The 24,640-nt window shown below is 42.5% G+C and overlaps 1 protein-coding gene across 3 annotated transcripts in view; it reads left to right on the top strand.

Annotated features, from left to right (window-relative positions):
• Nucleotides 1–588: 588 nt before the first annotated feature.
• LOC125512121 (callose synthase 7-like) overlaps nucleotides 589–24,640 on the top strand; it is a gene marked incomplete at its 5' end in the record, with an annotated part of 38,352 nt that continues 14,300 nt past the window's right edge. For all 3 annotated transcript variants that reach the window (XR_007285215.1, XM_048677186.1, XM_048677187.1), the window contains 21 exon segments: nucleotides 589–711; nucleotides 1,312–1,429; nucleotides 1,616–1,950; nucleotides 2,068–2,120; nucleotides 2,193–2,253; nucleotides 7,829–7,883; nucleotides 7,970–8,019; nucleotides 8,098–8,184; nucleotides 8,271–8,378; nucleotides 8,488–8,576; nucleotides 8,651–8,732; nucleotides 8,816–8,976; nucleotides 9,103–9,229; nucleotides 9,332–9,501; nucleotides 9,758–9,842; nucleotides 9,944–10,095; nucleotides 11,812–11,921; nucleotides 12,021–12,143; nucleotides 12,223–12,288; nucleotides 12,374–12,557; nucleotides 12,638–12,752. Coding sequence is in view for 2 of the 3 variants with exons in the window: in XM_048677186.1 (XP_048533143.1) it covers nucleotides 589–711; nucleotides 1,312–1,429; nucleotides 1,616–1,950; nucleotides 2,068–2,120; nucleotides 2,193–2,253; nucleotides 7,829–7,883; nucleotides 7,970–8,019; nucleotides 8,098–8,184; nucleotides 8,271–8,378; nucleotides 8,488–8,576; nucleotides 8,651–8,732; nucleotides 8,816–8,976; nucleotides 9,103–9,229; nucleotides 9,332–9,501; nucleotides 9,758–9,842; nucleotides 9,944–10,095; nucleotides 11,812–11,921; nucleotides 12,021–12,143; nucleotides 12,223–12,288; nucleotides 12,374–12,557; nucleotides 12,638–12,752 (2,454 nt within the window).

Here is a 24,640-nt window from a genome sequence, read left to right as displayed (position 1 = left end):
ACACTGACTGAAGTACTTCTACGGATCCATGACTGTCAACTGCCTGGATTGCTTAGCTACCTAGCCTCAAGTAATCTGCTCCCTGTTGGTATTCATTACTCTGCAGCTACCCAACGCTTGTTAGTTGTTACTACTTGGTCGCTACTATTGTTGTCACTTCCCCATGCACTGATTCACACTCGTCTGAGTGATGTAAGCAACCTGTAATATGCGGTATTGCTACTGAGCATGTTTTATTTGAAGCCACACTGGTGAGAGTGAGCAGTGTGAACGGAGAAGAACTAAACGGGAACATTTGTTAAGGAATACAAACTTATGTATTGCATGGGGCAATACATCGTTCGTGTACAGGTGTTGTATCAGGATATCTCTCATATACAATAAGGTAATATAAGCAGCTATAATTCACACATAACAAATTTTGGTCTGTATTCCTTTTTTAATGGTGACATATTATTATTTAGAGACTAAGTGGACATGTATGCATTTGCACTCATTGACTCAGATGCATGTTGCTGAAGACTTTGATCAAATCTAATTATATTTGGCAAGATAGTCGAGCTAATTTTAGTTTTATACACTATGCAGCCACATGGTCATGTGGTTAGCACACGGAGGATGTCCAAAATTAATTTTGTTGAAGTTCGTACATTTTTGCACCTCTTCAGAAGCTTTGATCGACTATGGTCTTTCTTTGTATTAGCTTTCCAGGTATATCTATTGGCCTTTGATGACTAAATTCAAATTCTCACGCCCTCCATCTTTTTATGCAACACCACTTAATAATTTGAATATAACTTTGACCATTGATTTCACCAGCAAATTATATGTGATATGCCAAAAAAATCAATTTATGGAATTTAACTTTCAATGGTATATTGTTTATGGCATACTCCCTCCTCTGTCAAATACAAGAAAAGTATCAAAATACAATTTGCATCTATACAAGGCCATTATCTATTTCAGAGAATAATTAATTCAATTTTTGCCTTGTCCAATGTGGCTTATTAATAAAAACCATGCATGCAGCCATAGAGAAAGATTCACCCCGTGTTACATGCTTAATTTTCCATGAACACGAGAAATTTCAACACAGTTAATCATTATACTTATTAGTTGGCTTTGTTTTCTTGTTATTTGAAAAATCGGATAACGGCCGTGTTGAAAAAAAGAAGGGAGTGTAATATATATTTTTCTTGGTCAACTCAGTTGTCAAAGATAGACCTAATTAAATTACAAAGTGGGCTTCTATAAATAGACAAAGGGGTTATGTTTTTCTTTCTTTGCCATGTCATGTGAAGTTTTTTGTAGGCCATGGTAATTGTTGCTTGGAGCCCTTCTGGATCACTCTATGCTATTTTGGAACCAAATGTTTTCAGGAATGTTTTGACAATATTCATAACAGCTGCATTTCTAAACTTTCTTCAAGGTATGACTGTATTTTGTAATTCAAAAAGTAAATGCATCTTGATAACTGACATAGTTGATTTATTTTAATTATTTAAACATGTCTTGTTCTTTTTTCGCATCTCTATAGAATTTGAAAATACTTTGGCTCTAGTTCCTGATTGAAATGCCGCAAAGTTTCTAAGATTGGTCCCTTCAACTTTTTCAGCCACACTTGAGTTAGTTATTAATCGGGATGCCTGGAGAAGTCTGGTGTGCTCGCAGATGATACGATTTATTTTAAAATTTGTTGTAGCAGTTGCCTGGATGATTATTCTTCCTACATCGTACTTAAGTTCTATTCAAAATCGTCCAAGAGGTCTTGTGAAGTTGCTTAACATTTGGATTGGGAATATCCAGAGTGAATCTATTTATAGCTTTGCAGTTACTCTTTACATGTTACCGAACATATTCAGTGCCTTCTTTTTCATATGTCCACCAATTCGAAGGACATCCGAGCATTCCAATTCTCGTATTGTTAGACTTCTTTTGTGGTGGAATCAGGTATATATCACTTCAACAATTTAAATTTTCTTTTCAGAGGACTAGATCTATGTACATGATTTCTTTCTTGAATTATTTGCACTTGCCAGTTCTCACTCATGTTATTTTATCACTCAGCCACGGTTATATGTAGCCCGAGGCATGTATGAGGACACATGCTCAGTTCTTAAGTAAGTCACCGCTTTTTAACCTAGCTTATTCATATTATCACGTTGTGTAAAACTATTGTTCTTTATAAATAGGTACACATCTTTCTGGATGCTATTGATTATATGCAAGTTTGTCTTCAGCTATTATGTCGAGGTTGGTACAAGCTATGCATTCCCTTTCATTAAGAGAAGCAAACAACAATTACAAGAGTTCTCCGCTCAGTCGCCACAATGATAAACAAAATAGAAAAAATAAAGGGGGCCGGGGTAAAACAAACCAGGTAACAAACAAGACAACTGCTAACCCAACCCCCTAGGGGCAACATGGTGCAGACAGTATGATGCAATGGAGTTAGGTACAGGAACTTGCAACACATACCATGTAATAAGAGGAATATAATTGGCATAATACGCTATGTTGTGGATTCAACATCTCTGGCAGTTGATATAAAGTACAAGGATTGGAGGGTAGGAAGGTTCCCCTAAAGATAAGTTAGGTGATCGATAACAAATCCATATTCTTCCGAATACAAAGATAAAAAAATACCTATATACTCAAAGTCAATCCGCTGCAAACACATCCAAAGGATCCATTAGATTATTGCCAAGCAACTGAGGATCGAGGATCTCGATCCAGACCAGCATTATTGATGGGGTGAACACTAGTAAATAAGAAATGACGCGATCACATCGTAAGTATCATCTTAGCGATCTTCCGAACAAATGCCCACCTGGTATTGTTAGTTGCCTTCACTAGCCAAGGAAAAACCGTGCTAGACATGAGGCCCTAGGCAATACAATCCTTCCACGCATGTGAAGTGATTCACCATAAATCAAGCAACTCCGCAACCATTTTGTCAAGTAATATCTGCAAAATCGTTCATTCTCAACCGTCGACAGAAGGAGGCCCTATTACTTGCATGGGACTCTCATGAGGGCACATTTCATCATTTGCAAAGCAATCTGAATTTCCACCTTGCATGAAATTGGTGTGAACAGTCACTTCTAGTTGTTTGCTCCAAGAGTAGACGCTTACACCAACCCCACAAAAAAAGAGTAGACACCCACACCAAAGAAATCAAGGATCTTTCCTGCAGACGAGGTCCTGCTGCATTGCATTGGCGATATGAATATCGCGGCCTTATATGTATATACAGTTTCATCGTGACAAATCCTAGGTGCCCATCTGAAACTAAATGCTTTAGCTGATCTCCTGCCTAATGATTGTTTCCATAAACAGATTGAACACGTTCCTGTGCAACTGACCTCCACCTAGGAAGATGACATTCCTGGTGTGACATCTTCCTAGGTGGAGGTCAGTTGAACACATATACCCCACTCAAAGGATCCGATATCCTCATCGGTTTACATGAACCTTCCATGTTGGCACATCTCGCATTCAGTCTGGCACATGTGCCATGTCGTGTACCACGGTGGGCCACAAATGTCATGAACAACATGACCACACAGCTGCACCACAAACATCCGTGTAACCCGACCTTCTGCTCGGAGAACAACTTGGAACACGCCGGACACACCCATTGGTTACTAGCCGTTACTCATGGTGGGACTTAGACTGACCACACATATCAACACTAGTCTTTCCTGCTAACTTTGTACTTACTCATACGCACCTGGCACAAACTTTCCAGTCGGTCACCCATCCTGAAATTGCTCCGAGCTAACTACGCTTAACTTTCGAGTTCTTTCCAAATGGGCTCCCGAAAAGGAATGACATTCTCTATAAGTGGTCTATCATCCCTATTTAGTGGGGCTATCACAGGGAGCTAGCTTGCACCCTATTATTCAGGCCAACTCAATAGCATGGGCCTTCGAACAACCGAATCGGAAGAACGATGACTTGGAAAAGTTGGTGTGCGAACCTCATAAATGCTCGACGAGTGTAAGCAAGTCACGAATAAGGCAGTTAATGTTGTTGATGGATGGGCATGAACAACATGGCAAACAAATGATCTCCCGTATTGAAGCTCTTTGTTGTGCCACACATGTCGTTCCAGTTTTCCATTGAGTGACACTCTGGTGCTAGCCAAACAACACCTAATGTAGCACCTCAAAGAGGAGCGTCCAGGAGACTGACACTCTGCATAACGAGGATGCCCATAACCCAAGGAAATCAAGTTATTATAAGATTTATAAAAATAGTAACTATCATACGTTAACAGTGGAATTAATCATGTATAATAAAAATGCAAACCTAATAGTTGAGACCGACATTCCCCAGTCACAAGTAGGTGCAACAATTACTAGTAGGAAGTCACTCGTGCCTCCATATTGTGTAGTATTAACGTGACAATCTACTCTTTGGACACCATTTTATGTTTTTTGCACTAATAATGAGATGAGCAATGGAGGGTGAAGATAGGATTATCTCGAGACGGGTGCGATAGAAAGATGTAAAACTCTAACAAACCCCTCTTAAACTCATGGAAGATCAATAACACTGAAGTCGTGTTGTGCTATAGTCTATGCCTTTGCGAATACATCCGCTAAATGTAGCTCAGAAGCCACATGCGGGAGAGGAATCACTTGATCTGCACACATAGCAGCGCAAAGGAAGTATATACATCAATGTGCATTGCTAGCTCATGAATCAGAAGGTCATTCAATGTACTAATAGCTCATGTACTATCTGACAAAAGAGTAGTCGGTATAATGACAAAACACAAAAATCCTCGAGCAATCACTATATCCTAGTCACCTTGACTGTCAAATGAGTCATGTCTTGCAGCTCAGCCTCTCCACTCGATCAAAAAATTGAAGGTTGTTTAGTTATCTTCTAGGCACTAATAGTATAAGCAAGAAACACAAAGTATGTAGAAAGCGACCGGCGATCACATGGATCACTAGCCCAAGTAACAACTGAATAGTCCCGAAGTTGTAATGAACTGGAGCCTCGAAAGGGAAGATGGTGAAATATAGTCCAACGAAGATATCCTAGAGCTCATGGTTGGTGACCATAGTGAAGTGAAGTGGGAGCAGAGATGAGCTAACTCAAATTATGAACATATAGGAGATATCTGGACGTGTGACATATTGATAGATAAGGCTCCAAACAGGATGGTCATAACGTGTCATATCAGGCTGAGGGTTATCACCAAGATCTTGGAAGTGGACATTTAGCTCCATCAAAGTCTCAACAATGCGCTCATCAATAAGAGCAGCAGAAGAAATATAAGGAAGCCATCGGAGGTAGAAGAATTTTCTATCCCAAGGTAGTAGCAAAGATGGCGAAGATCAAATATTAAAAACTACTCAATGGGATGAGCCTTTTCAAAGGCGATGTACCCAGACTCATCTCCAGTGATGATCATGTCATAGTCATATACAAGAAAGATTCAACCTAGGGATGTAATCTGGACAAATACCACTCATCAAGGGGCAGAAGTGACCTAGGAGGTGAAGTGGTCAAACCCGGCACAAGAGGCTTTATTAAGACCATATATGGGGGTGACAAAGGCAACATACCAAGCCATAAAAAGGTGGTGGTTACAGGCAGTCCTCCTCACGCAGCTCAAATTAAGGAAGACATTCTTGGCATGAAAATGATAAAAAAAGGATGTTAATAATAGTCACAACCATGCTCCTACCGAAAGGCATGGACCTCAAGACGATCCTTCTAGCACTTGAGAGAACCATCATAGTGAGCCTTTAAACTTGTAGACCCACATACAAGTGAGGTGGTGAAGAGGTGAACGAAGGTAATCAGTATCCTATTTCTGGAGGCGGAAACTTAGGGTGGGCGCGTGTGACTTCATCGCGAATACTGATGGAGAAAGCTAAAATCTAACATGGAAATGGTTCATCTCCATGAGGAGGTCTTGGTTCTCATCCATATGTGGAGGCCTTTGCCCTAGGGGGGAAGGAGCATAGTTCTGAAGTCATAATAACACCAAGCTTGTTCAAAACGGAGGTGGGGAAGGTTATATATAGTCCAGTCCCCATAACACTAGGTTTAGATGGGGCCAAATGCTCATACAAGGTCATGGGGGCTTATTAGGTCCTACGTAGGTAGAGTCAGAAGAATAGAAATGAATGAGGCTGTATAGTCCCACATCTATGACTACCCTTATAACTATAGTAGATGGTTTGAGGCACAAGACCAGATGGTTAGAGAACAAATCCTCGAGCCTCGGATAATTTTACTACATGCCAATTGGTTCAACTTGGGCTCCTGAACTCGGTCATATCTTTGGCTTTGAATTGGGTGTTGAATTAATACGTTAGTTGGAGTTCTTTATTAACCCTAGCCCTTGTATCCTCAAATAATATATGCCTTCATGTCCTTCCTCATCTATAGCCTATGTGACTTCAAACCTATGAATGCATACGATTGAAGAAGGTGGAGTCATGCCTTCCCCGATAGCATTAGATGGACATGTGTCAACGAGAAGATCCACATTTTTATGCAGTGTAGTTTCGTTATGTATTCCCATCTGTTTCACACTTGTTGTAACTGGAGTACATGACACGGTGATGGTTGTGGCCCAACATATTACAGGAGGCCCATATAAATGATGAATTACTTGTCGTACAATACTTGGTCACTTTTGGGGGTCGTTGATATGACGGCTTGGTTGATGAGGTACAGACTACAACTATCGGGACAAAATCATCAAGGGATCTCATATTATCATCCCAACAACCATGCCGATTTGAAGAACAATGATGTGGAAGCATCGTGCTCCGGTGCTAGTCAAAAGGGCAATTATTTGTTGCCTTTAGAATCTGCTCCTCCATTCGATATATTAAGTATTGAGCCTTAGTTTTGGGAATTGAGCAATCTAAGAACCCATTGTAATAATATTTGTCATGGCCTATGCCATCTTGGTCAATCAAAAGCTGGTAATCCATACGTGCACTAGTACGTGAGTTGCACCTCCTATGCCTAGACATGTGCTGGACCATGATTTCAAGCATGTCAGCCAAGAATTATTCAAGTGAGAAATATTTCCTCCCATAGCTTGCTCAACTAACCACATAATTAGTCATTAATTATATAGATTATTTCCGGTGTTGTAGTTCAAATGTATATCAACGATAACCGGTCTACCTTGATTTGTGGTGGGTTCTCATTATTCTTCTTCTGGCCCATTTCAAATTTAGCTCAAAGTATGTAACAGTTTGTCTCTGTGTCTTCCTAGTATATTGACATCAACACCCGGTCGAAGTGATCAAATGTTTTAGCATGATGAGCACTGCCCCACCTGAGGCTGCTACCACACAATGGCAGCTCCATGAAGTCTCTGTGAGATAATAATTAAGGTTCCCATCATTCGTATTCATCACCAAGAATTTTGCGCTTTCCCTGTCAGACAATAGATGCTAGATTTTGACAAAAACTTGAGCTTTCTCTCCCGGATTGCAGAAGTAAATCAGTAGCAATTGAGGTGAATAACCTAGGGTTGATCCCTAGATGTTAGGCCTATAGTTATGAATCCTGGGTCTGCCCCTCTAGTGGTCGGGGGTGATTGTTACATTGGTGTTACGAGCTAGGCTCTTAGTTTATCACAATTATACTCATGAACACTCCTTATCTATTGCTACTTTGCCAAACACAATCACTATGCTAAGATTAGTGGATTAACCAGCACTTGATTTCTCTAACCCATTTTAAATTTCTGGTACATGTAACCAAATTTCATCATCTTGTGTAACTTCATATGTTCAAGTTGTACTGAGATTATTTTTGTTATGATCACCATTGACAGATTTCTCCTATAGTTAGACTTACCAAGGCAATTATGTTTGTGGGGAAGGACTACTGTAAGATTATGTTTTAGCATTGCAATATCATATGTAATTTCTTTGCATAAAGTTTGAACGACTTATACCATGCTGCATTTTTATAGTGCGGCACACTTCTGGTGTAATTATTTCTCTATGGGCTCCGATTGTCATGGTATGTACGAATTTATGCGACTTTCGGGGGTTTATCAATTTCCCAGTCTCAAGCTATTCATTTGAACTTTTCGTAAAGGTATACTTTGTGGACACACAAATATGGTATGTCATTTTTTCCACAATATGTGGAGGAGTAAATGGGTTCTTCAGCCGCTTGGGTGAGGTTAGTAGTATATGTATATTTGTATAATTTTAAGCCTTTCTATTTTTTCCACAATTAACGCTTGAGCAATGTCGACATTGGTACAGATCCAAACCCTTGGGATGTTAAAATCGAGATTTGAGGAAATCCCAGGAGCCATTTGCAAAAATCTTGTGCCTGCACACGGTAGTCAATCAAATAGTCATGGGCACCAGGTCCAGTTTTTCCAAATATTTGTTATCAACATTTTATTTACCACTCATTTTTATTATCAACTAGCTGATTTATTTATTATATATTTTTTATGTAAACTCTTCTCACCAGGGGGACACAAATTTGCATATGGATAAGTTCTCCGACATATGGAATTGTTTTATTAACTCCTTGCGAGAAGAAGACTTAATAAGCAATAGGTTTATATTTGGTGTTAGTATATTTTTTCTTTTTATTAACATGTTTCTAAAATTGCGCTGTTGTTTGTCTGTAGGGAGAGAGATTTATTGGTTGTTCCATCATCTATAGGCGACAATGGTGTTTTTCAATTCCCTATTTTCCTTCTTGCAAATAAGGTATGCCATTTCAATCATCCACCACTTGAACTACTATTTTTTTCCGGCCAGGCACCATCATGCTCATGACTAGGCTATTTTAGATTCCAACAGCACTTGGCATGGTAAAGGGTGTGAAGGAAAGGGATGAAGAATTGAGAAAGCGGATAAACCAAGATCCATATATTTATTTTGCCGTAAAGGAATGCTATGATACATTGTTAAATATCATGTACAGCCTTATTGGAGACCTAAGTGATAGGGAGTAAGCCATTTTCCATCTATCCTCTTAGCTGATGATTAAACTTGTGTTTATATTGGTTTAACTAATTTTCCATATGGTTATGTGGCGAGATAATCTAATTAACGTTCCATTATGTCATTGATACAGTGTTGTTGATCAAATACGTGATAGCATTGAAGATAGCATACGATATCAGTCCCTCGTGGATGAATTCCGATTGGATGAACTTCCTGAGCTAAGTGCTAAGTTTGATATGCTCCTAAGTCTGATACTGGTACTGATAATCAATTGCACTCTGTTTTCTTAACCGAATTTGTTGATGTAATATTAGCAATTTTCATTCTAACTCTTTAAAAATTGATCAATCTATTTATAGAAACCTGTGCTTGAGGAAAATCTACCAACAAAGCCACAAAAAACTATGAGTGAGGTCGAGGACGCAATAAAGCTTATGAAGGTCATTGAATCAATAAAGGAAAAAATTGTCAACCTGTTACAAGATATAATGAAAATCATTACTCATGATATTATGAAGAGTGGACAAGGGTAAGCCCTCACTACTATCTGTTATGTGTATTAATAATACCCTAGCTAGGTAGTTTTTGTCATGTCATGTAGCTCTGTTCTTTTTGGCATGGATGTGGCATTTTTTTAATATCATCAAAACAATTTGTTATATTTGTGTTTTCCGGGCCCATTGATGCGCTGCAATTTTCGATGTCCGTTTGAGACAAGATATATGCTGTAATGTGCACCTTCAGGAATGACTTTTGACAATCACGTGGTTTGCACAAACCTGCAGTCTTTTGAAGGATGATGACAGAGACAATGAGTTGTTTGCGAGTCTAAAACTAGATGTATTACGTGATGAAGCCTTTAGGGAGAAGGTCATGTGTCCTTTTGAGCTACTTACTTCAATAGTATCAGGTTTTGTAACTTTACAACCACATGTATCCTATCATTATTAATTGGAATTATGTGTTAACAGTGTGTTAGACTTCAACTGTTGTTGACAACGAAAGAATCTGCAACATACATACCGACAAACTTGGAAGCTCGGCGCAGGATGGTTTTCTTTTCAAACTCACTATTTATGAATATGCCAAGGGCTCCGCAGGTCCGCAGCATGATGTCCTTCAGGTAAGAAAACCAAATTTCCCATCATATTCTTTTACAACCAATACTGGCAAGATGTTCTGGTCTCTCTTTCTCTCTCCAGTGGGAAAGCCACGTTCAATCTGTACTCGCTTGGCAACACAGAATTTTGAAAAAACTCTACAACTAATAATTGTACGAAAGATAGTATAAATTTTTCAATACGTAGGTATTGCTTTGACAAAGGATGGATTTTATTGACCCAAAATGGACCATTGTAAGGATAAAACAATGAGCCCGTGCCCTGCCTCTGCATAGCTAGGATGCCGCAGCCAACACCACTGCATGCACACAAAAATACGCCATCAAATAACAAAGTCCAAAGCTATGTGGCAAGGAAAAAAGATCAGATACCTGATTTAAAAATTACAAAAATGACCATATCCGCATCAACCATCCAATGAGAACACAAGAACGAATGTTCTTTAAAAGCAACACCTTCAAGAAGGGAGCGATGCTCAAGCACCGCCATCACTGGATCGAAACACCCAAGGACAGAATCTAAGTTTTCACCCTCAAGAATCAGTCCCAGTATAATATCTGAGCAAGGCCTTAGACAAGTAGCGAAAGAAAAACATCTTCGTTGCCAGATATAACCAACTAGGGTTAGATCTAGGCTTTCACCCCGAAGCTCGAGACCGGGTGCTCGAGTAGCACCACCATCGAAGTCACTCATGTGTTGTTGCCATGACGTTTTCACGATACCGCCAACAGCTACATGCGATGTGCGGACTGCACAACCATCCCTCTGCCTTAGGTCTTCATCCATAGTTTGCATGTCACCGGCGAAGCCAAACACCGGATATGGGGTAAGGAACGCTCATTACGATCTCTGGGTGGCCACCTATTTGCAGCGAGGTCGCCGCTGCGTTGCACAGACTATCCAGAACCGCCGCCAACCATGGTGGTCTCTGCGGAGATTAGAAGAATCCAACACGTCGTCTTGCCGCCCCCCACCACAAGGTCTTTGGCCAAAGGCAGCGGCGAGGGGAGGACTCATGGAAGAGAGGGTGTTGGTGGCGTCAGCCTGGAGGCGGCACTCTTGTGGCCAAGAGCAACACAGGGCTGGTCAGAATTTTTCAAATGTCAGGTTCAGCAGTGCAAGAGGACGACGAAGCAGCTGCTAGCCGAGGCACGGCAGTGGAATGTTAGCCTCCAGTAGCAATCTATCCATTACAGAACATGGAGTAGATTAATAGTACAATCACCGGAATACCAGCATAACAGCCCCGCACCCGCTCAGATCCAACCAGTGCAAGCCCCGGCGTACTCTGCGTCATGGATCCGGAATGTAGGCACATCGCACGACCGGACGAGAAGCAGCCGAGGACAGGCCTCAATGCTTGCATCTCCTGCCACACAAGGCAGCAAGATGCCTAGCAAACCTGCGTTGCCGTGAAGTATAACTGCCACCCATTGCCGCAGCGTCGCACTCAAGTTTGGACCACCACGCCGGTGATGAAGCCGCCTCTGTCCACGAGAAGCTCGATGCCATGCCCCAGAGCCAGCGCGTGGCGCGAGCACTGAGATACCAAGTTTAAATTAATATCACATTCATGAATTCCTGGCACTGTGACTGTCTTGATTTCATATTTTTTGGCTTATGTCAACTATTGCTTTCTCTGTTATAAAAATTATTTTTGGTCATGCCACTTTTTTGCTGAACTGAATTCTTGTTCAACAAATTTTGTTTTGAATCAGTGTTTTAACTCCATATTTCAACGAGGATGTATTCTTTATGCCAGAAGATCTTAATAGACAGAATGACAATCATATATCCATTATATTCTATTTACGGAAAGTATTCCCAGGTACTTTTGCTCTTAATACATTTTTTATCTCATAATAATTCAGGAAGTTAATTACCTTCTTCTCCCAGTAAGTTATTCATCATAGTATCTGCATAACAGACGAATGGACGAACTGTCTTGAGCGGATAAGATTTAGACCAAGGGATGAAGAGGCACTTAACAAAAGGATTGATGAAATCAGTCCCTGGGCATCTTACAGGGGTCATACGCTTGCCAGGACTGGTAAAGGCACTAACGATGTCTTTTGGTCCATTAACCTTTTTCTAACTTGTTGTCTAACTACTCGTGTTTACATTGCTAGTGAGAGGAACGATGTACTATAGGAGAGCACTTGAAATTCAATGCATTCAAGATAGAACTGATATTGGTTAGATTATTTCTTTGTCCATTCAGTGTCTTTTCCAATCTTCTTCATTGTAATATTTGAGACACTTCTAATATATTCTTTGCAGCTAAATTCAACCGTCTTAGAACACGATCCGATCAAGAGGGAGGAGCCCTTGTAGATATGGCACTGGCCCTTGCAGATATTAAATTCACCTATGTTATCTCATGTCAAGTATATGGCATGCAAAAAATATCCGGGAATCCGAAAGATAATGCTTGTCATATGAATATCCTTCGTCTCCTGAAAATGTACAAAACGTAGTGCTTTTATTATCTTCGAAAAGAGAACCCCTGAATAGTAAGTTTACTCCATTCCATCTGATATTCAGGTATCCATCGTTACGTGTTGCTTACATTGATGAGGTAGAAGCTCTGACTCAAGATGGCGTGATAGAAAAGACATATTATTCTGTTCTCGTCAAAGCAGGTGACAAGTATGAGGAGGTACTGACTGAACATAAAGACGCATATTTTCACTTATGATATGTGCTAATCGTGTGGTGGGAGAGAGACATCCTTCCAGGGTGGGAGACTAAACTTTCAAATTAGGGGCGACTTTACTGGCCCAAAATGGAGCAAATAGATGTTTCAAAGATAACGGTAACGTATGCACACAAAAAACACACCAACAAATAGTAATTCATATAAGACCAAAGCTATGTGTAGGTGAAGAAAAAGGAAAAAATATCCCTGAAACAATCAGATCTGAGGTAGGCAAACAGAACAAAGACCATTTCAGCACAAACTATCTCATGGCACCAGATAGATCAAGAGGTTCTTGAACAACAACCCCTTCAGGAAGGGAGTGACACTCAAACGGACCCCTCACCGAATTTACCATCAAAGGCGAAAATCTACGATTTCGCAATGAAGAACGAGTCTGAGCATAGCCGAGCAATGCTTTCAACAAGGTAACAACGTAAACATTGCCATTTCCAGGTATAATCAACTCAGGTTGGACTAGTGTTTCACCCTAGAGCTTGAGACCGGATGCTGGAGTAGCACCAACGTCAAAGTCACTCATGAGTTGTCTTACCGGCAAAGTCAACAATCGAATATGGAGAGAGGAACCCTCATGGAGACATTTTGGTGGCCACCACAATATGCAGAGATATCTTTACATGCCTGAGTGATCACCACAATGAACAACACCCATGATGGAGTACACCACCATCCACTATGACCTAATGGAAGAGATCCTTTCCCAGGCCCATCGGCCCAACAGACTTCATGGCCGAAACTGGAGCATGAAAGGCACATCACTATCACCGACAGGAGCCCGAGCGGAGCGCTTAACCCACTAGATAGGCGTCGTGCCTCCCGATCGGGGCACTTTTCCACCACCGATCATGCCCACCATCACACCTCACCCATGCGGTCTCCCCGCCACTTTGCATCTGCGCCACCGCCGGAATCCAGCAGTCGCAGCACCCCATGCCATGGCGAGGGCCATGACCGTGCAAAGCTGGGCTGTCATGCGTGCTAGCTAGCCCCACAAGAGCTATGAGTAGCGGCGCCGACGACGGCAGGAGGGTGGAGTGATGGGATATTGCCATGTCGTTCATGGGAGCGGCATGTCAACGATCCGTTTTTCTAGGTGGGAGTTGCCGGCGGTATACTAGTTAGAAGGCCCATTTTTGCTAGTTTCTTGCCTGATTTATAAAAACTGTTTTCCGATTATGGGAGACTAGGTAGAGGTGTTAGAAGGGAATAGAGAGGTATTGACCGAATATGAAGGATGTTGTGAGCCTCACGAGCAAGTATATATAGGAGTACATGCTTGGAGGGCAAGACGCCTCTCCTAGAGATAAGGTAGGAGAATTATTACAAATCCTAGACCACCAAATGCATGTAACTCAAATATATCTCAAACCCCCCCCCCCCTCCCACAGTTGTAGCTGTAGTGTTGCAAACAACAGGAGCGTCGCTGATGGTCGGACTAGAGAGGATAGCAGCCAACGGGCTAACATCCCCCACAGTTGAAGTGGGAGCGTCAGGGACAGTGTCGCGTCGCGGACGCGTGGACAGTAGAGGAAGCCGATGAGTTGCTGAAGTGAGGTGATAGTCCTTTGTGCTGTTGTCGAGAAAGAGCTTGGGTGGTGTAGCCGTGCGAAGAATGTCGTGGTCGATATCAAGTCGGGGTGGCCTATGTCGAGGATGTCGCCATGGAGCCGCACGCGCAAGGAGGCGCCAATTTAGTCATGGGTGCACAGGTGTCGAAGTAGTGGTGCGCCAGGAAGAGACGTAGTTGTTGACGAGGTGTCGTGCCGGGTTTGTGAAACCCTAGGGCTCGTCGTTTCCAGGCCCGTGGAAACGTCGTGGATGAAGGCACGCATGGCTCGGTGTTTCCTGCACCAGGCATACATAGACGGACGAAAAATAAGTTGACGAAGCGTCGCACCAGAGTTGCCAGGCCCGTGGAAACGTCGTGGATGAAGGCACGCATCAGTGTTTCCAGCATCAGCCATGCGTAGATGAGACCTGCATGAGTTTTACGCCATGTCGAGGAGTCGGAGGGGCCAGCAGAGAAGGACTCAATGACGGTTGCGACGCTAATCGGCGCTGGGCCTATGTCGCCAATGGTGGTCAGAGTAGACGAAGTGGTCCGGGATGATGACGACAACGCAGGCGATGAGCTAGTGCTGGACGAAGACAAAGGAGGGTGGACGGGCGGCGGGTGAGCGAGTGGCGGTGATGCCGAAGGAGAGCTGCGACGACGGCCTGACGGTGGCAGCCACAGAGTTAGGAGTGTGGCAGCGATGCTCGAAGTAGGCGTGGAAGAATCCGACAGGGTGACGAAGACTGGCCATGATGGTGGCTTTCCCATGCTGAGGGGCGCCGCATGGCGCATGACACGGGAAGTCAATGCGCGGTTACAATGGAGTGGACCACAGGCGGCGGCGCTACGAGCCGAAGGGGCGATGCGGCCGTAGCAGGCGAGTCGGGGCGACGGCGGGAAGACCTGGGGCGGAAGTGTAGACCATGGGCCGCGGCGCTACGACCCTAAGGGGCAGCGCAGCTGCGGAGCGCGGGTCGGTGCAGCCACGTAGACGGCCTCGGGCGGCGGTGGGGACGGGTGTGTCATGGCACTACGGCCAGAAGGGGCGACGCAGCGCCAATGTGCGAGTCGGTGTAGCCATGGGGAGAACCACGGGGAGGCGACGCTCGGCCCGACGGAGTGATGCAGCAGCAGCCCATTGCTCAACCAGTGGAGAGGCGTGATGTATTTAGGTGCGGCCTTCACAACACCTACAAAGGTGCGTGCAACCGACTGATCAGGCCATTCGTGCAGCGCGGATGGTGTGGATGGCGGCGGTGAGGTAATCAATCCGATCGCTCATGATGTCGGGGGCCCTACTCGGTGATGATGACGCTAAAGCGGGGTGGTTGAGCAGACAAAGGCGTCGACGGCAGGCAGGGAACCGCGTGCAGATGAGCGCGTCCAGCGCCCGGCAGCCGGCGAGGAGGCCTATTAGTCGAAGGCAATCGGTGAGCCCGACGCAACCAGCGAGGGGTCGGCTAACCTGAGGTACCGAAGATGGTGGTTGATGTAGGGACCCTGTTCGGAGCGGGGCGGTGACGGCCGGCAGACGGGCGGACGACGGCCGTGACGGGGCACCGCGTCGCGCGAGGTCGCTGGGTCGAAGAAGAGGCCGGGTGTTCGCGCTAGTGCCGGAGTAGAGGCGCAGGGTTCTTGGCGGCGGTAGGCGACACAAATCGATCTTTTATTAAAAAATCAAATTGTAAAAGGCCGATTAAGAGGACCTGCGGTAGACAGAAAACCCGGATAAAAGATCGGGAAAAAAAGGCTCTCTAGGGAAGCCGGCCAACACGACCGACGGACGCACCCTAGGTACGGACGGCACGGCCCCCGGCGGCGGTCATGAAGGGCGACCGCCCCGAGGACGGCGCGTGAGGCGGAAGCGGTGGGAGGCGGCCAGGATTTGGACCGGTTATGTTGATACCATGATAGAAGGGAATAGAGAGGTATTAGCGGAATATGATTGATGTTGTATTAAGCCTCACGGGCGAGTATATATAGGAGTCCATACTGGAGGGCAAGACGCCTCTCCAAAGGATAAGGTAGGAGACGGATTACAAATCCTATACTACGAAATACATGTAACTCAAATATATCTTTTAACAAGAGGACCAAAAAAATTAACTAATCGCAATACTCCATTGTTCTAAGACCCTAGGAGATAATTTGCTAACAAAAGAAGTACAATAAACAAATATATGCACGTATGTGCTAACACACAGTTGACTGTCTTTTAATGTGCCCACACTCAACCTGTAGTTTGTCACCAAATTGGCTTCTTCCTACTATTCGGTGACTCGTCAGAGCTACTGAACCAAAAGAGCCGAGCATTCAGTCCCATTCTATTTTTCACTAATTCGTTCCTCCGTTAATACATGACTAAAAAAGTCAACATCGTCTTGGAATCTTAGACTCGAGCAGGCCCTCGTAAGATAGTGCCGTTTTAGCCTCCAGCATCTCGTAAGCAATGGAAAGCCTTGTTGAGGTCGTGTGTAGCTACATATACATGTATCAGTGGCGGGCCCTCGTTCGTTAGAGTCTACAGTGGTGGGCAGAAAGACCATCAGTGGCGGCCCGCCAGTGCTTAAAGTTAAACAGTGGTGGGCGTGTTTCAGTGCCCATCACTGAAAGCTTTGTCATACAAATTAAAATCTTTACAGCCACGGGCATTTTTGCTGTCATGGCTGCATTTTACATAAAACTAAGATCATATATTACAGTGATGGTGATAAGAAATTACAATACATATTGCAGCATACCTTAACCACGAGCGAATTTTAATCAAGCAAAAATATTAGTACAAGATAATGCAATAAACATATGTATGTTCAGCAACTCTCTAATGTTTAGTACTTATACGGTACAATAAAACAAGTGCATACAGCATATATATTCAATGAAGTGCTATATCTAGTGCCAGAAAGCAGTACATATTTTTACAACATCTTGATCATCACCAGAAGTATGTACTACGATGATTGTTAGACAGCGTACCATAGATAGATTTTGTTGCCACCACGATGACCCTCCTCAAATTCGTTAACAAAAAGTAAGAACGACTTCCTAGCTTGCATCCTGAATTGTGTGGCAATGTCAATATAATTTTGACAATGGAATTATGTTCTCCCTCCCTCGTTGGCGAGAGTGAGTGTCAAGGAAATGCCATTTTTTAACAACATCATGTTGAAATGAATCATCCACTCCCCATTGATGGCCAGGTTGGCCACAAGCATGAACTCCTCCCTTCCCCAACAAGGGATACGGTCGTCATGGTAAAAAGAAAACAGAAATTAGACAATTGTGGTTGCAACATTACCAAACCACAAGCTATAACACTAATTAAATGGAACATACAACCCACTCCATAAAGTCATCGTGAAAATCAACAGAGATCTCATTGCAAGTTAGGTGAATTTTGTAACATGCACCTAGCCTCGTGTCTCCATGTAAGTGGCATCCTTCGTTCATTGCCTACGTTCATGTTATGAAATAATTCTGTAAGTTATAGGATGGAAAGAAAAATTAGGCATGAGTTATGCAAAAAAAATGAAACATTGAGTATCTGAAATCTCGCGAAACTAAAATTGTCAACGTTTGACGATATTTGTTGCACTCCTCTGAAGCTCTGTATTATTGGAGCACTCCAAATAAACATGCATGTGAATATTCACACATATAAGACATGGATAGAATAAAAGCCTAGCAATTATGTAATTTATTAAACATCAACCAATATTAAAGACTGTGGATGAACAGAAAACTTGGGCATCAACTAATATTTTCTACACTCTTTTGAATAAAAGGGTGCCGATTATGTAAATATATTAAACATACACTAATTTGAATCTGTACTAATGTGAATAAAGTAGTTACTTGTTATAAAATTCATCCACTAATGTGAATCTAAACACAAATATTCATTGACAATCTATAAATATGTTAATCTATAAATGTGTGAACCAAATCTAAAGCTAATCTATACATCAAATTTATAGACACTAACATTCATCTACATACATGAATCTAACACTAATATTCAATTACAATCAATACACATTACTTAGCAGTACACTGCATGAGCACGAGGTGGAGGACTGATCGGTGGTGGCCTCGGAGGTGGAGGAGCCAGCGGGAGGCGGCAGTGTCATGCCCCTGCTACTGGCGAAGGAGGCCATGGCAAGTACGGGGCGACAGTGGAGGAGGCCCGATGACTATGGGTCAAGGTGAAGAAGGGGCATAGGAGGGCCCCGACAATGAGAGGGCCGTGACAGAGGGTCCCAACCAGGGATTAGGGCCGGGCCGCGGAGCCGAGGGGGTCCGGTGGAGGAAGGCCCGGTGACGAGGGCAGACGCGGCGCCGGAGGAGTGCGGTGGCGGAGGAGGGGCACGGCGGCGGAGAGGCACGGGGTTGAGGGGCGAGCGCGGCATAGAATCGAGAAGTTAAGATTTCAAACTGCCTTTTCGTGAGAGGGAGGGGTGGTTTTGGTGGAAAGTGGAACTTTCGTGGATGGGTATAGCTATGGCGGGCGCATTTAGGCACCGGCCACAACTATGTTCTGCCAATAGTGGGCATCGGGCAAGGCAACTAGCGGCAGTTGTTAGGAGATGCCCACCACTGCTCTTACACATACGTTTGGTGGGCCCCTGCTCGTGCCCGCCACAGGTGAGTTATGAAAAAAGCCCATACAGAAGATTTTACGTGTGGCGGGGAAGACAAAGGGCCCTCCACCGATGTTAAACTAGTTGTGACGGACGCAATTTATTACCGCCACTGCAAACATTTCAAAATAGCTATGGCCGGTGCCTTGCCGCGCCCGCCACTTATTTGAGTTCACCTATAAGACTTTTCGTACTAGTGAGATACCGGGTGGGGAGGCTAGAATAGATAGAAGAACTATTTCATCTACCCTCTTGCTTATTTCATATCAGTCGCTTGCCTCTCCATTTATAGACGACTAGTAGATACACCGCGCGTTGCTACGGAAATTTGTAGTCTTTTGCTGAGCATCTTAGAGCAGAACACAACTCATAGTGGCTATTGGAAGTGTCAAAGGGTGCGAGACTGAGAGTAAACAAAATATTTTCAATGTGATCGATCTAACAAAGCTATGAATCCTTCGTCTTACCAAAATAATGAAACATTCAAGAAAAAAACAATGTACTGTAAATATATTCTGACATTGCTACCTCGGTAAGTAAAACTTGGAAACTTCTATAGGGGAACTATGTGTGATGTTCACTTGTTTTAAACAAATGATTTTTCTTACAGAACAAACATTTTTTAGAACACATGGAGTAACTCTTTGCTTCTATTTTCCATTGAAAATGAAACCTATCAGCCAAATAAGGGAAACTGGCAGGGACTTGCAGATATAGTTACAAAGATGAAGAAAGGTTGGATACATCACATACAGCTATATATAGATCGCTAACTGAACACACACAACTAACAAGCAAACCATGCCCATAGTTTCCCCTTCGCTGTCTCCCACGTCCGCCTCTTGATATTTCTGGCTGAGGCACAACATCTGAAACATCTGAGGCTTCACTGATGGGTTGGGAACAACATACAAAGTATGAGAGCTGCTTATTTAGTTGGTGGATTCAATCCAAAATTGTAAAAGCATGAATATCATCTTATTAGAATGGTAACGGGACACCAAAGAATCATGTTTGTGAAAATATTTAAACATCACTTGCATTCAATTAAATAATAAACATAGCACTCCATAACAAAGCTCTTTAGATCTGCATAAAAAAATCAATGAGTCAGAAAACAACAAATTATGGTATGTAGTATATTATAATAAAAATAAAAAATAAGTTTGACATTGAACAAAACTTTACAACCAAGCATACCACAGCAATTCATAGAGCCATTGTTCTACAATATTAGCATACTAAATCCGACCTTGGAAGATGAGTAAATACTGACTTTTAGACGTCGTCAAACAATGTGAGAAATAGCAATTCAACATAGCATTATAAAATGCACTCGGAGACAAATAAATTATTATTGGATAACAAAAGAGTGAAGTAATATATCCAACTGCAAATTCGATACTACACATGCTTTTCTACTCGTATTGCTTGCCTTGTCATCATCAAGTGGGTGAAAGCAAAAAAAACATATATCTCTTAAACAAACAGGATTTTAGAAAGGCATCCACGAACGAAGCCCAGAGGGGCCTTGGGCATGTCTAGAAAGAACCACAAAACCTGTAGACATAGCCTGGTTCCACAAATGTTGCAAACTAAGTCACCATCAAGTCATATTATGTTACAACATACAGAGAGAGGGAGATAACTACACAGAACGTGTAACCCAAATGAAAGGAAAATTTCAGCCACAAATCTTTCAAAAATAAATTACTTTTTACCATAAAGAATCTTACAGAATACTACTCCGAAGGTGCTGAATTGCACATTAGAAATTCATCATCTTTAACTGAAAGCACCTCCGCAACTCTCCGCAAAATAAGTTGCACCACAAATGATATGGCTATATATAAACTTAAAGAAAATTTGAAGAAACTAACGCACAAAATTTCTGGATGGCGGATGATAGGACGTCGCATGAAGTATTGTGATGAATTTTCCAATCTGCACATTCATACATCTTAGTATTTGTACATGACCACGAGCCACATGCCAATCAGTAAAAAAAAAAGAAAAAGTAAGGTGCATTTACAGTACACATCTCTTCCACTAAAAGAACATATAAGGCTTCAGGGGGACGATACAGGGGTAAAGATCTGCACAAATATACTATGGGAACGACCTCATCTTCCTGCTCCTATCTTTGGCGATAGAGGCTGTACTTTAATTGAGATCTGGCGTACATGTCCATGATTGGCATCCATTTGGATCCATCACGCCGCCGAAATATAACTAGGGGTTGGCGCCCTCACCCTTCTCAGCACAGCCTTCCAACCAATCTAAGTAAAAAAAAATGCAGTTCAGATCTGACGAGAGAGACAGGAAGGAGAGTTCCCACCTCTGACGCATGTGGAGTTGCAGGAGGTCGCTGATGGTGGTGCGCATGGTTCGCCGGGAGGTCAGCGGCGATCATGGGGCACCCGGAAGGCGGACGGCCGCATGTCTCTAGTGTTGATGGCCAGAGAGGCTTGGCCGGCAGCCGCGTAAAATGTGAAGTGTGGCACAAATACAAAGGGGGCATAAAAATTGGGAAGAGAGCGCTGGAAATTTACTGCTGGGAGATGAAAGGAACCATCGGAGGAGGAAATAAGAGGAGGGGGCAGCACTCAGTGCGATTGGGCTAGAAAAATAGACGCTTCATTTTGGGGGTTTTTTTCAAAAGAAAAAGAATTGTTGATGTGGAGCGAGCGGGACAGTTGGAAAGGAACGAAGCCATATCTTCCACTTAGCGGTGGACAAGTTTTGTTTGAATGGCTGCAAACTCCAGAGCTACAGTGTATCAATGGCTATAACAATTCGAATGACGTGGCTTCATGAGAAGGCAGGAAAATCACCTAGTGGGGTTCCCCTATTTAGATATAGAAGATTAGCCGAGTAGGCCTCCACAGCATGTACCTTTAGCCAATGCCGTAACGTTGTCTTAGTGCCCAAGTTAAGGGATATCTACTAATTAGAGGAGCCATTCGAGGCTCCACGTTAATCATAGAAAACTATCCATAAATAACTATTAGATATTAATTCTGCGGGTAGGATTAAACGTAAATTCAATGTTTTAAATAGCGGGCTATGGTATATAGCGGCAGCCCTTAAAAACAGCTATAGCGGGCTATAGCGAGGCTATAGCGGCAAATTGTACATGAAATCAAATAGCGGCAACATGCTCAAGCAGCTATAGCGCAGCTATAGCGGGGCTATAGCCGGCTATTTTAAACTATGGTAAATTGTAACTTTATTATATCTGCCTAGCAGTCCGTACATATTTTTAGGGAGCAGTCCACATATTGCAAGGGAGATTATATAGGCCCAATAGGCCACCTAGAAAATTAAAGATTTTTTCTGGCAACGCACTACACATGCATGTGTGACATAGCTAGCTTGTATATACTTAAGTGTGTTGTGCGTACATATAGGTACCTGTACTATCACAATCATGTCTGTAAATCACACATACATTTATACTCCCAAATTTATATTTAATGCACATAGTATTTTCTGAAAATAAAAAACCAGTTTACAATCATATATATACATAGGGTTACTAGGGGTGTAGAATAAGCTATTCTACACTCATGCTTAGAATAGCGTTACCCTATATATATATACTAATTGGAGGCACCATACGAGGCACCACGTTAATCCATAGAAATAAGAAATATAATACATGATGTGTCATACTTATACGTACGGCAGTCATACTCCCATGGGACTCTCTGCGTTTCATACAAAAAATGAAATATACCACGTACGGGAGTCTTCCTCCCTTGGGTCTCTCTTGGTTTCCTAGAAAAAGGGTAACATAAGTTAAAAATATACATTAATTTTCATGCACCAGAAAATAATAAACCTATTTATTTCAACTTTTGTAGTCAAGATCAGTTAGGCAGCCATGCCATATAAAACTTCAATGGAAAAAACAACACGGACCAAAAGTCTAAAAAGGGATGAAACGCACATGCACGAAAAATAGCCATGGATGCCCACGTTCAAGTCTGGACCAAAATAAATAAAATCGATTTGTCTTCTTCATTCATATAGAAAAAAGTAGACACATTATCACAAAAAGACACACAAATGAAACGTCCTTGGAGAGGGGAAAGGGGAATCGCGTGGCTCGGCGGCGGCGGGGGATAGGGTTTGGACCCGCAAAAGGGTCGCGGAACCGCAGATATAGCGGTCGGGGCGTGCGGTTTGCTTGTCGCGACAAAAATTATGGGCCGGGCGAGTATATGGGCTCTGTTCTGGCCGGAAAATTGGGCCGAGCCCGCATACTCGCTGGAATTTTGCAGGTCTGCGTGTTTTGCGGGGTCTGCTAAAGTTGCTCTTAGGACCCATGCTAGAAAAAAAGTCCATGTCCGGAGTACCACCCAAAATAAAAATCTTCGTGTGTTTTCCCTTGCGAAAAAACAAACAAAAGTCATGTAGAAATTAATGCTTCCCAAAGTCATACGCTTAGAAAAGAAAATATATACCTGAATGTTTCTTAGCTGCGTGCATGTTCCCATAAGAAAAATGAAACAAAAAATGAGAAAGTTAACAAGAGGATTTGATCCTTGCCCCACTAGTGAGCCAACTCAACCAGCATACAACCTAACCTGCGGTCCCTTTATTGAACAAAAGAAAGTAAATAGGCTATTTAACATGTCTCCTCTACTACGTATACATAAAAATATACGCGCATCATAACTGATAACTCATGTATAAACACCACAATTATTTTTGCAAGTGTTTTTCAAAAAAAATACATTCGATTATTTTTTGTGTAAATGATATGATAATATTTGACCACATACCTGATAACTTCCGTACAAATACCGCGGTAACTGACCCAGGAGAAAGAACAACTTGTTGAAAAACATGCCCCCGATAATTTCTAGGTAAATATAATGATTTTTTACGCACAATGGACACATGATCATAAGTGGCCAGCGGGGCGGTCTGGGATCGGTCCGATCTAGCAAACGCCTAAATTGTCCTGGCCTGACACGAGCTGCGATCTTATGTTTCATAAGCATGCTTTTGCCGCATCTGCACGTGGACCTCACCTTGCGGCCAGGCACGGCACCCATGCTAGCAGGTGGTATTGCATGCCTCATGGTTAACTTACAAATATCTTGGTAATTTTTTAACCAGGCAAAAAAGTAGTCAAAGCATACCCCTAATAACTTCAATGTAAACACCATGATAAGTTACATACTGCATGGGTGATAACTTACGTAGTCCAGCGTGGTAACTCTTGACATGAAAAAAATATCATCAAAACATAGCAACACAGGATCTAGTTTTGAAGCTCTCATCGTGACGATTTTTCTATGTAAAAACTGCTTTCCAATCAACTCGACAGTTTGACCTACAAATCATTTTGAAGTTTGCCTTTTGAAACTTAGTCGTGTCAATAAAAAATTGGTACAAATCAATGCTCTCCAAAGAATTAAGTTTAGGAAAAAAATAGTCTATTCATGAATGCCTTTTTATTCCTATTATAAGAAAAGAAACATGACCAGGATAAAATAAATCAAAAATGAAAAAAAATCTCCCTAAAATCTTGAAAATTGTACTCCTCGGTAGCTCATCAGGTTAAGAGATCATATAAATAAATGGAGGAATGGTAAAAATTGTATACCGATGTTAATACA

This window comes from Triticum urartu, chromosome 6 (genome assembly GCF_003073215.2).
Source record: "Triticum urartu cultivar G1812 chromosome 6, Tu2.1, whole genome shotgun sequence".
Lineage (NCBI taxonomy): Eukaryota > Viridiplantae > Streptophyta > Magnoliopsida > Poales > Poaceae > Triticum > Triticum urartu.
Note: the sequence above shows the minus strand (reverse complement) of the source record. Positions and strands in the feature narration are given on the sequence as shown.